Raw genomic sequence first — 12,968 nt, 5'->3', positions numbered from 1 at the left:
AATGATAGCAGGGCATAGGGTGCTATGAACACATCATGTTATCATATTTATTTTTTATTGATAAAACTTGAATTTGGTGTAATTTTGAATCTGCAGAGTATCAAACAAAAACCATGAAATTTTATCTTTTACAGCAAACAATGTTATCTTGTGCTAACATTTTTGCGGGAAACTACTTCAGCTTAGCCGATGATTCATATGGGAAAACAAGTCACGAAATCTTAGGAATAAGAGGTAAGAACTGATTTAACGTTTGTGGCTTATTCTACTTTTAACGGTAGTCATGTTAGTGGAACATATGTAATGGCCTGAAGAGATATCACAGTCCCTGCGACTCGTCGATTTGTTATTGTCCAGATAAAATCATCCAATATTCCATTCAGTTTATTCCAGAAAACAGGATATTTAAAACTATCAGAATTACATTATTATATGATAATGAAAAAAAAAGATAATGACATTTGTACGAATTGTGAAAATTTTAATCTAATGTTTGTTTAAGTTATACTCTTTCTCAATTTTTTTTTAAACGGTTATCGAATTTTACGACTTGTTTGTCCTGTTAACAGGTATCACCGATTCTAAGACTTTTGATTTTACACTGGTGCAAACACAGCTTTGGAAAATCACTTCTGTTATACTTGGTTTCGAACAACTACCTGATAGTAAAGAATCAACACTAGCCCCAGATTTAATAAGAGTTATTCACCTCAGAAACTTGCTGCTGGAACATCGTCAAGATGAAAAGGAAGATGAAACATTATTCACTACAGCTTGGAAAAATATAAAAAAGGTAAGTAAATCTAGAACTAAACACTATAAAATATATCTGACACATCTTTAAGATGGCAAGGTCGGTTGCACAATATTCACTACGACATGCTATTGATTGATTGTTGGTTGATCAACGTCCATTGGCAGATATTTCATACATGTTCAGGACTACGGAAGGATATGAGTGATGTAAGAGTACGGTGCCTTAAAATATTTTTTCTAGTCCTTCCTGTAGCTCGGTTAATGTAATGAATATTTTCAACTCTGCTCCTCGACGTAGACGCAGACAATGGTCATCGTCATTATACATCACCAACCCTGCATGATGTCTCTATTTGCGACTTGCTGCCATTTATTCAAACGCCGTTCGATATTCATCACAAAGAACGAAACTTTATTCACTACCCCTTTACAAACTTCATTCCCTGTTTAATTTATGTTTGGAGACCACTGTTACAAACCTTTGCCTCATTCAAACCAAAACAAACAAAACAAACTTACGGTGTGAGCCAAGGCTCCGTGTTGAAGGCCGTACTTTAACCTATAATGTTTTATTTTTTAAATTGTTATTTGGATGGAGAGTTGTCTCATTGGCACTCACACCACATCTTCCTATATCTATTTACAGCTACAATGTATCATTTCGGATATTGCACGGCACAGACCTTTCAAACGAGCTCGCAAAAGAAAAGATGAAAAAAGAAAAAAAAATTCTTAAACTTTTCTTTGTCAACAAAAGTAATGATGGCATAAACCTGGGCATTATCCTTCATCATCAATTAGTTGAATTGAAAATATTCTAAAGATCAATCTGTACCCATTATTTGATAGAGGGTTGTTGCTCACAAGGAAGCTATTAAATAAACTCATCATACATGTAGACACCAGGACTAAATTTTATATATACGCCAGACGCGCGTTTCGTCTACAAAAGACTCATCAGTGACGCGCGAATCCCAAAAAGTTAAAAGGGCCAAATACATCACGAAGTTGAAGAGCTTTGAGGACCAAACCAAGAGTTCCAAATGGTGAAGTTTAAATCATCCCTTCGTAAATTTTACGGACGCCAATACGAGTCGGTTGATCATTTAGGAATATCCGTATTATAGATGATATCAAATATGTTTCATATGTCGTAACTACAATTCCGTTCCCTTTTCACGAATGTAACCTACCGAATTAGACTATTTACCGGGTTTGTAATAAAATGAGCAACATGACGGGTTTCCACATGTGGAGCAGGATCTGCTTACCCTTCCTTAGCACCTGATATCACCCTAAGTTTTTGGTGGGGTTGTGTTGCTAAGCCTTTAGTTTTCTCTGTTGTGTCTGGTGTACTACCCGGTATTATTTGTCTGTTTTTTCTTTTAAACAATGGCGTTGTTAGTTCATTTTCGATCTATGAGTTTTAATGTGTCTCATGTATCTTTCGTCCCTTTTTAAGCAAGAAGGAAACACAATAACACAATCTTGTACATCCTCTGAGGCGAGCCATAAAATCCCTTATGTTTTATGCCATACTATTTATTTTTTTCCTCTAACGAAAGTCACTGAAGCGCGCCATAATGTTTATGCATTTTGTTGACGCAAAATGTATTTCAACAAACACTGCAATCTTGCTATACTTTGATATGCCGAATCTTATCGTGTAATTATCATTTTATAAAATTCAATCCAGGTTTGTATTTGAATCTAAATTTAGGCTGAAACTTAATTTGATTTAGCACAAAAAAAAATATTTCAAGGGGAGTTCTGAAATGCTAAAATTAGTTTTCATGTTTGTGTTGCTAAGCCTTTATGTTGTGTGATGTGACTATTATTTGTCTGTTTGTCTTTTAATATTAATTTAATATGTGTATTTAGATTTTGGATTTTGCTCCATTATCAAATAGGTCCAAAGTGAGGTCCAAAGGGTCCAAAATTAAAATTTGTTTGATTTCATCACACATTGAATGCTAGGAGTTCTTTGATATGTTAAATCTCACCATGTATTTAGATTTTTGGTATTAGACCATAATTGGTAAAAGTTTAATCTAAAATATTTAAGTTCTAAGTCACAATTCATTCTATTAAAAAATACTATGCTATTTTCAATCTTTCATAAATCATACCTAATAGATATAGGAAGATGTGGTGTGAGTGCCAATGAGACAACTCTCCATCCAAATAACAATTTAAAAATTAAACCATTATAGGTTAAAGTACGGCCTTCAACACGGAAGCTGTTTTGCACAATGTTAATAGAAATTAATGAGTAGGTTCATAGTTAAAAATACATATAGCCCGGAGAGTTATTTCATTTATACACCGCTTACTTTTTAAATGTTATAGACTTTTGGAAGACTGGCTTATCAAAATATGATTGATGAATGGAAGGCAATAGTTTTTGAAACAAGAGGTAAGGATAAACTATTTGAACCTGTAAACAAAAAGGCTAAGATAAAAACCGAAGCTTACTCTGTTGAAACATTGGAGAGAACAAACTGTGCAGACGGTACACAAGCAAATTCGAACATTCAAAGAAAGAGTTAGATTTTGTAACTGCACATACATAAGTTTTTATATTCACTATGAGTATGAGTAATATGTATAATATTGGTTTTTAATATGTTTGTACATAGGTAGTAAGATGAAAGAAAACACTTCACACTTCAATCTTCTATTTTAAATCCTATATATATATATATATATATATATATATATGGCATATCAATATATATTAAGGTGGTATGGGTGTCTTCCTCTCCATCTTGGATTGTGAAAAACAGAGAACCAAAGGTCCAGATTTTCTATCAAGTTAGCAAAATTTGATGCAGGAATGCAGATTTTTAATGTGAATTTTCATTTAAAAGAACCAATTTATAAGAAAGTAACTTATAGATATTAATATTTTTGTAAATGTTGATTATTTTTGGTTGTTTGTATTTTTTTTTTTAAATTAGCATTTTCAGGGGAGGTAACTCTAAAACAGTGTATTTTCTGAGGGATTCTGTTTGGAATTTTCCTATATTGTATTTTAGCCGGAAAAAACGTACGGTGACCCTATCTTTTCTTTTGTTATTCTCAAAGCATTGTCTGAAAGCTATCTTTTTCTTAATTATTTAACAATTCTATCATTTTGTTTAGTTTCTAATCACAAAATTGGATTTTTTTCCTGTATAATCCATACAAAATGTGTCATTTTGTCACGTCCTGTAGCTTGAGAAAATGCGTGGTGACCTATCATTTGTATTATATTTTTCAACATATATCTATAGATACTACGTTTTGGCAAAGTCTGAGCCTATTCTATCATTTTTATTTTAGACTCCCATACCACCTTAAGGATCATATGTAATACAGACTAATTTGAAAAATACTGCAAAAGTTATAATACTAATAGGTTGCGTTTCTGATGTTTTGGTGAAATAACTCTATATTTTTTTATGTGTCATGTGTTATGTTTAATTCCCTACAATAGATGGACCTTCAAAGTACACCAGGAACACTTTAGACAAAAATAGAATTGTAAATTACGATACACTCTTCACAATATTGCATGTCTGTCCCATAACTTAAAAATAGTATGACGATCTAGGAAGCGATGGCATTGGCGTAAATATTTCCTTCAACATAATCATTTAATTTTTAGAACCCAGTGATTTCTACTGCAAAATATTATTTTATAGATATAGGAAGATGTGGTGTGAGTGCCAATGAGACAACTCTCCATCCAAATAACAATTTAAAAATTAAACCATTATAGGTTAAAGTACGGCCTTCAACACGGAGCCTTGGCTCACACCGAACAACAAGCTATAAAGAGCCCCAAAATTACTAGTGTAAAACCATTCAAACGGGGAAAACCAACGGCCTAATCAATTTGTACCTTGATATTTCTTAAAAAATTGATATCCAGATTGTATCCAATTAATATACCGAAAACCTGTGTCTCGATTTAATAATCTTTCAAACAACAATTTATTAAGTTACCTAGTTTGACTATGTAGATCATAGTTATGTATTCGGGTTTAGTTTTCTGTAATTAGTTAATACTTCAGTTTCTTTATGTAAATCTCTTTCATATTCATTTGATAAAATTTACTGTTTGCAATAGCATGAATTGGTCTATATAATAAGAATGTTCTTATCCCGGGCATAAAAACAAAGCCGTATTTGGCGAAACCTTTTCAACTTTTGATCTTCAGTGCTGTACAGCTTTGTACTTTTTTCACTTTCGATCTTTTATATCTGGGCGTCACTGGTGGGTCTTGTGTGGACAAGGCGCGTTTTTGGCGTATTGAATTTTAAACCTGATACTTTTTGTTATCTATTATTCGTTGTCTAATATGTTCTCCTATTTATATGTATTGTAGTGCGGTAATATCATGTTGACATTTCGATGTTATATTTATCTTTGCCATTAAAGTGCGAGGTTTGGCATGCCACAAAACCAGGTTCAACCCACCACTTTTATTCCCCTTTAAAAGTGTCCTGTATCAAGTCAGGAAGATGGCCATTGTTATATTATTGTTCGTTTCTGTGTGTGTTGCATTTTAACGTTGAGTCGTTTGTGTTTTCTCTTATTTTTGAGATATTGAGATAAGACGTGGCACGGTACTTGTCTATCCCAAATTCATATATTTGGTTTTCATGTTATATTTGTTTTTCTCGTGGTGTTTTTTCTGATGCATGGTCCGTTTCTGTGTGTGTTGCGTTTCGATGTTGTGTCGTTGTTCTCCTCTTATATTTAATGCGTTTCCCTCGGTTTTAGTTTGTTACCCCGATTTTGTTTTTTGTCCATGGATTTATGAGTTTTGAACAGCGGTATACTACTGTTGCCTTTATTTGCCATCTTTCTTAATATGCAACTAATTGAAATATTCAATAGCTTATTGAGGTCTTACAGTCAAAACAAACAAAAAAACAATCGCTATACCTTTTATACACTATTTTAACCAAAAAATTATTGTTTATGGAGGTTTTCTCATGGAGAAACTATGTATGCATGTGGATTCATCAAATCGAAGGAATAACAACAGGTTGAACCAGTGGTCAACAGGGATTGCTGGTGATGTTTTTGTTTGTGAATCAAATGATTCAAAGATATTTAAACGCATGAGAAACACAACGCCAAACATTACAATAGTAGGCAAGAAAGGTAAACTTAATGTATTAAGTACGCAAAATGTTTTAAATTGACTAATGAACGCTGGATTATTTTTCATAAAACACGAATTTGAATTCCATAAAACGAAATGTTGAATATGACAAATCGGCATAATTTCTGCACTTAAGATTTGTAAAGAAAACAAACAATCACCTTTGAAAATATGCAAATCACTTACATCTATACAAAAGGTTAGAAACGTTCCATTTATAACCAAATAAACGCACTGAAGGAAACAAAACGTTCATAATTCTCATAATTTTCAATGTGCATTTTTATAAATTACTGATTATTTATGACTACTGATAGACAAATTTTTAGGCAAAATTATGCAGGGTATCTTCGATGCAAACTACTTTTCTTTTATAGGTGGTACTCCTGTTAATCTTGTCGAAAATAAGTATGCCAGCTCTCTAGTACTGACTATTTGTAATTATTTAAAAGAATCTGAACTGAACAAATATGATGTAATGTTCTATTGTAAACCAATGCATCGTCAAGTAATCTTAAATGGATTAGTTACTGAAGTTAAAAACACAACAATTGAGAAATGTACAAAAATGTTGATTCATGGGAAGGACTTTAAAGAGATATGGGATATAAATGTGTTACAGGATATAGCAAATCATCAAAGACAGTGCAACACGTGGATACAAGAAGATTGTGTTAAAGTAAATCGTGATGAATTATGTTTGCACCTTGATGGTAAGAATAATGTTAAGAAATGTTTGAATAGTAAATTGATAAATTCTCTTCATAAAATGTATTTAAAAGAAACAAAATAACAAAGCATCGATAGTCGAACATGGTACGTAAATAAGGACAGAGATACTCAAAGATAGAGATGAACGTTTTAACGAGTCAATTGTATTCCTCTGGGCATTTTATTTTTATTGATGTTAAGCTTAAACATGAAAAACTTTTAGACAATCTTAGTCAGAAACGAAGATGAAGATTAGGTTGTAATTATATTTGAATTTCAACGACAGTTTGTATTAACATTACAAGGTTTTAAACAGACAGTCGGTATACAATTGGTATTTATTGTATACCCCTACTAGCGACCGATTTTGTACACATAAGAAGAAGAAATTTTACAGAGTATTTAAACGGTTTTAGAACCCAAAACATTTGTGAAACAGTTAAAAAGAAATGTAAATTAATCATACGTTTGTTTTCGAAATTTCAAATTCAAATAAATTGTTAATTTTGTGCAACTAAAATTTCAGTGATTGTTTGCATATCTTACATCCGTCTGCTTCGTCTCTTCATTTCTTTGGTATATTAACTCAGAAAACGATTTTAGAATACTGTCTTTGACATGTTTGATGAGTAAGTAAGTAAGTAAGTAATTATTTATTAAAGTGACATGTGTATCACAACATACATTTATACAATTATATACATAGCAATTTTATATTTACATCCGGCCCATTGGACCTATATGTCACTTTAAACAATATGATATCGTATCCGAAAACGTAAAAATTTACAAATTAAAATACAGAATTAGAAGTAAAGTTGATTTCAACATTCCAATTATCAACTTTCTAATCGATGAAATCCAATTTGCTCAATTGTACGTCATATCATATCTCAAATACTACGTTACACTTGTGTCTAAACACATTATACACACTTTTTTGTACGGTTTTCTAAACTCGACACTTAATCAGCTTTTATAAACATTCTAACGAATTGTTTTACGTATACTGTCTCAATTCACTAGTTATATGTTTTCGTAGATAATTAACTTCCCAAATAGCTTTCTAATTTGTTAATGTTCCAGTTGTTACTGTTTGAAAAAGTGTAATCCATAAACAGTATTAGCTCTATCCTGTCAACACAAGTATTCTCGCTAATGTTGTAAGGTTGTTGTCGTCCGACGATATGTGGTTTGTAAAACATAACTTTAGCATAAGTGTATGGATCTCTATGAAATTGTACTCAGAATCTCTTATCCTAAAAGTACGGTTGGAATTGATTTAAGGATTACTGTCCAAACTGTTCAAAGGGATGAAGGGGCATAAAAGAGGCCAAAAACTAGCATTTGTTTTCTTTTTACCTTTTCAATACTAAGTTCCCTACCGACGAAGTCGAAGGAGACTTTAGGTTTGCACTCCGTTCGTCTGTCTGTCTGTCTGTTGTCCATCCGTCAGTCTGGCAAATCAGTTTTCCTCACTTTTTGTCTTTGTTCTTGAAGATATTGATTTGATATTTGGTATATAGTTTTATCATGACAAGTTATAGATCAAGTTCGAATTTTGTTACGGTCTGGCGATTAAGTCTTCAGTTATGGTCCATATCTAAAGTACAGGGTATTATGTTAAACCATATTTCTGTACAAAGGGAGATAACTCATTTTTTAAAAGATATTATTTGGTAAATTGTTTGAACAATGTTGTGCAGGTTTTATTTTATTTTGAATAAACTTATTTTCTGAATGCTATATATATAAAAAAAAAAGATTAATGAAGTGAAATCCTTTAATTAGACAATAATCTATATTTATTAAGGTATATAATTTTCATAACATAACATTGTGTTCATACAAATTTTAAAAATAAAAATGTAAATTAGATTTTGACAAATGAAGGAAAATACATTTGGAACTATTAATTATATCTGATTATAATTTGAAAATAGATATACATTGTCTGGCGTAAATATAAAATTTCAATCCTGGTATCTATGATGAGTTTATTTGTATTACATCATATGTAATTTTAGAGAATTATTAATTATATCTAATGTTAGAGTGTTTTCCACAATTTTTTTCATCATGCTTGAAGATATTGATTGATAATTGGTAAATGGTTTCATCATGACAAGTTACAGGTCAAGTTCGATTTTTTGTTTTGGTCTGATAATTTTGTCCTTGCACTTGAAAAATTCACTCATATTATACCACTGTTTATAGTCATGCTTGAATATATTGACTTGGTATTTTCTTTTTGTTTACACCATGACAAGTTGTAGAACAAGTTAACATTCTGTTCCAGTATAATGATTTTTTACCCGGTAGTGGACTATTTATTGCCATGCTCTGAGAATGCTTGCTATTCTTTGATTTATGGTTATATCCTTCAAATGATTTTGGTTTGTATACATAATTTATTAAAATTATGTTGCTGCATTTTCTACATTATTACTTTTTCTTATAGCCTACGCATTAAAAGATTACATTTGAGAATTCACTAACATGTGTGTCTATTCTGATTTTGTGATATTTTCTTATAAAGATAAGAAGATGTGGTTGATTGAAAATGACGTCATTTGGTTTTTGAAGGAAAATTTTGTTTTGTGCATTCTTACCAGACCATTCACTTAAGTTAGCGTTTGTTTTGTTGCAATTCAGTGTTTCCGTTGTTTCCCACTTATAGTTGCTGTGGTTTGACTTTGGAACAGCGGCATACTTCTGTTGCCTTAATCACCCCCAGTTATTGGTTGGTGGGGTTAGTCATGCTTAATCTTTATTTTTCTATGTATTGCTTTGTGTACTTTTATTTGTCTTTTTCTTTTTTAGCCATGGCGTGTCCGTTTATTGTTAATTTATGAGTTTGAATGTCCCTCTTGAATCTTTTGCCCTTCTTTTACAGGATTGATCTGTTATCAACATTAAATGGAGATAACTTGTTAGATAATAACGGGACTGTCGATGTCGAGAAGAATTTTCGTAATTTTGTACTCTTTTAACAGCTTCTTTATTTTGTTTCTTTTGACAAATGGTATCTATATCATAATCAGTTTTATTTAATATCAGATAAGATTAAAGATGTGAAGAAATATCACAACAGCACAGACGTGCCATGGAAGGACAATCATATTTTTCTGGAGAGGGTTGCAAATATCCAAAAATATTGTGACCAGCTTTTTGCTTTTGTGACGAGCTCTGTGCAATTTTCAGAAGAGCAAAAGTTATGGTTGGAAATGCAGACAGAGGTTAGTTGTTGTATTGAGATTTCAACCAATGAAAATGTCGGGTTTTTTACATTTTTGTACATGTCATAGGTTTGATAATTTCATGATAGTTCATTTATTAACTGAAAGCAGCTTCCATGGACATATTGTAAAAACATACATATTTCAACACAAATATGAGTAAGTGTAAGTTACTACATCATTGCAAAATTTTAAATATAATATACTGTGGATTCATTTTCGAGGGTAACAATTCCGTTGAATAAGTGAAAAACACATTTTTGTGGATATTTTAATTGATGATTTTGCCAAAATCTGTATATATAGATATAAGAATGTGTGGTATGAATGTCAATGATACAATTCTCCATTCAAGTAACAATTTGTAAAAGTAAACCATTATAGGTACCACCTTCAACAAGGAGCCATGGTTCACACCTTACAGCAAGTTATAAAGGTCACCACAAAATAACAAGTGTGCTACCATTCAAACAGAAAAAAACCAACGGTTTAATCTATATAAAAAATGTTCGGCTAGTTATTTCTATTTGCATAATCTATGATTCTGATAAAGGAGTTCTAATTAACCATGAAAGACTGGTTTTGTGCATTTCACAATTCACTTTCGATTTTGATTAAGTCTAGCTATCCAAAGTACATTTAAGCCTTTGCTAAACTTATTTAAGTGACTATATGCAGTACTTTAACGCTATTTGGAATTAACATGTGTGGTTGTTATTTGTAATTAGGATCTTCTGAACACTGCATATAAACGCATTTTTCAATTACTCGTAACATCAGAAGGAAATGATGGTTTATGCAGTGAATCTTTGACAGTGGCGAATGATGATAATGAGGTCAGTTTAATTCATTTAATATATTTACTAGAATTATTGTATCACACCTAAGTATTTTATATATTCCAAAACTGAAAAAAAGAAAACAATCATAGTTTAATTGTATTGAAGCCTGTTGAACTATTTAATATTTTCAAATACCATGTTCATGCTGAACATTCAATTTATTTTCGAAAATAAACAAAGATATAAAGATGTTTATGTTGTAATGTGAGGTATAGCACAGTAGTAATTTCATTCAAACGATTAGGCAAAATATAACCACTTTCTCCTGACAAAAGACATTATTTGCAACATTTGCAACACACAAAAAATGCAACCAAATGGCGATACAAGTAGAAGAAGACCATCCTAATTATAAACATGTTTGAAAACTAAGACTTATTGTGTTGATTTTTTTCCCTCTGCAATTGTAAAAAACACTTATTTTTTTTTCTTTCTTATGAATCTAAATAGTGTTTGTTTATAAGTAAACATTTATCAAACAACTCCTGTTTTTGAAATTAACTTAACATGTCCAGTTAAAGTATACATTTGTATAAGTGAACGTTTATCTTATACTATATTACTTGATTTAATTGATCTAAGTAACTATTTTCAAAGTAAACGTACAATTTTTCGTGCATTTCGTTGAGACGAAAACCGCTCACAATTAAAAAAGGATTGTATTAATCATTGGTCAATTTGAACAAAGATTCGAATACAATATAGATGTCATAACAATATCTACTTTTAAAAGTAATTGTTGTACCAATACCGTCCGTAATTTAATTCTACTGATATCATACAACACTGAGTAAAATCAAACACCATTATTGACGTTGCACTATAACGAAGAGGGAGGGACAGACATTAATATATTCCTGACATTTTCAACATTGAAAGACTATAATATCAAACAAAATTTCAGAAGATTAAATCTTCAAAACACATTCCACTCCTACAAGATATATATGATCAACTTATTTTTTTTATAACAATGATGGATTTGGCCACACAGAAAGAAAAGTAAAAACAGAATTTTTTAGAAGCCAATTGATGTCTGTCACTGGCTGCAGGATTTTCTTTTTGCAGGACTTGAGTTGTTTTCTTCTCTTCGGTCGGCTTGTTGCCTCTTTGATGCATTCCCCGTTTCCATTATATTCTATTACCTTTAATTATCTTAATGATTAATGATGATGATATTTGTATTAGTTTGTCAAGGGTAATGTTATAAAAAAAGATTACAAAAAAAAAAGATGATATAATGTCATTCGTTAACTTCTCCAATATAAACATCGAGATGGGATCAATTAGAAAACCATTCAACAATAGTGTGTTTGCTTGTTTAATTTCTTTTGACCATGTAAGCGTACTTATCTTCGCTTTTTATAATGATAAACTCTATTTTGCTATTGATCCAGTGTTAACAACATTTTGTTATGACACATTAACTTTAAAACATTCCATTCGTGACCTTATTTTGTCATTAACTTATCACGATACTGAAAATAAAATTACAGGTTACAGTCAAATGTTTCTCTTGTTTTAGGGAAATGCTGTTTTAGTGCAAACCTGCGATGGAGCTTTTGAAGAGCAGTACCATTTTTCAAAACAGCAATTAACCGAATGCCAAATGTGCATCGACCAGAATATTGCATTGTATTGGTGTAACAACTGCAGAATGAATATTTGCAGCTTTTGCAAGATGTATCACGAAACAGTTTGGACGGTGATGAACCATGATGTGCATCCTCTGCACATACTTTCTTAAACTAGTTTGTGAAGTACATATGTGTAGTGGAACTATTCTTTGAGTAATGATTTTTCTTAATGACAATTTTATTTGTTTGTACCTTTCTGAATATATTTCAACATAAAGGAATATTTTAAAATGTAAAGAATGACTTAATAAAACAGCTGAAAAAAAACAAACCTACATCTAAAAATGCCTTGTTATACCTTTTCCTTTAAACGTCGAAACATTGAAATAAAACGTACTTGTTATCACCCCTCCCTGCATAGACCCACTGGTTGAAAACAAAATACCTTATATACCAGGAGTAAAATCCCTCTACAAAAGACTCATCATTAACTCTCGAATGAAAAAGATTAAAAAGACCAAATAAAGTACCAAGTTGAAGCATTACGGACTCCAAAAGGTTTTTGCCAAATAAATCTAAGATATTATTTTTCTAGGGTAGAACATTCTTAGTATATCTAAAATACAAAGTTTTGTTAGCTGTTCATTTACAACTATATTATAAACATATCAATGATAGTTCCTG

General features: G+C 31.2%; 1 protein-coding gene across 1 annotated transcript in view; it reads left to right on the top strand.

Moving 5' to 3' along the window:
• The window catches only part of LOC139492982 (uncharacterized), a 60,589-nt gene extending 47,980 nt beyond the window's left edge, over window positions 1-12,609 (top strand). Inside the window, exons 17-24 of the mRNA XM_071281129.1 lie at window positions 135-234; window positions 570-793; window positions 3,106-3,172; window positions 5,735-5,914; window positions 6,293-6,628; window positions 9,687-9,865; window positions 10,594-10,701; window positions 12,233-12,609. Of these exons, the coding sequence (XP_071137230.1) occupies window positions 135-234; window positions 570-793; window positions 3,106-3,172; window positions 5,735-5,914; window positions 6,293-6,628; window positions 9,687-9,865; window positions 10,594-10,701; window positions 12,233-12,454 (1,416 nt within the window). The 3' untranslated portion in view covers window positions 12,455-12,609. The remainder of the gene's footprint in view (window positions 1-134; window positions 235-569; window positions 794-3,105; window positions 3,173-5,734; window positions 5,915-6,292; window positions 6,629-9,686; window positions 9,866-10,593; window positions 10,702-12,232) is intronic.
• The last annotated feature ends 359 nt before the right edge of the window (window positions 12,610-12,968 follow it).

The sequence above is a fragment of the Mytilus edulis genome, chromosome 10, assembly GCF_963676685.1.
Source record: "Mytilus edulis chromosome 10, xbMytEdul2.2, whole genome shotgun sequence".
NCBI classification, from domain to species: Eukaryota; Metazoa; Mollusca; class Bivalvia; order Mytilida; family Mytilidae; genus Mytilus; species Mytilus edulis.
Note: the sequence above shows the minus strand (reverse complement) of the source record. Positions and strands in the feature narration are given on the sequence as shown.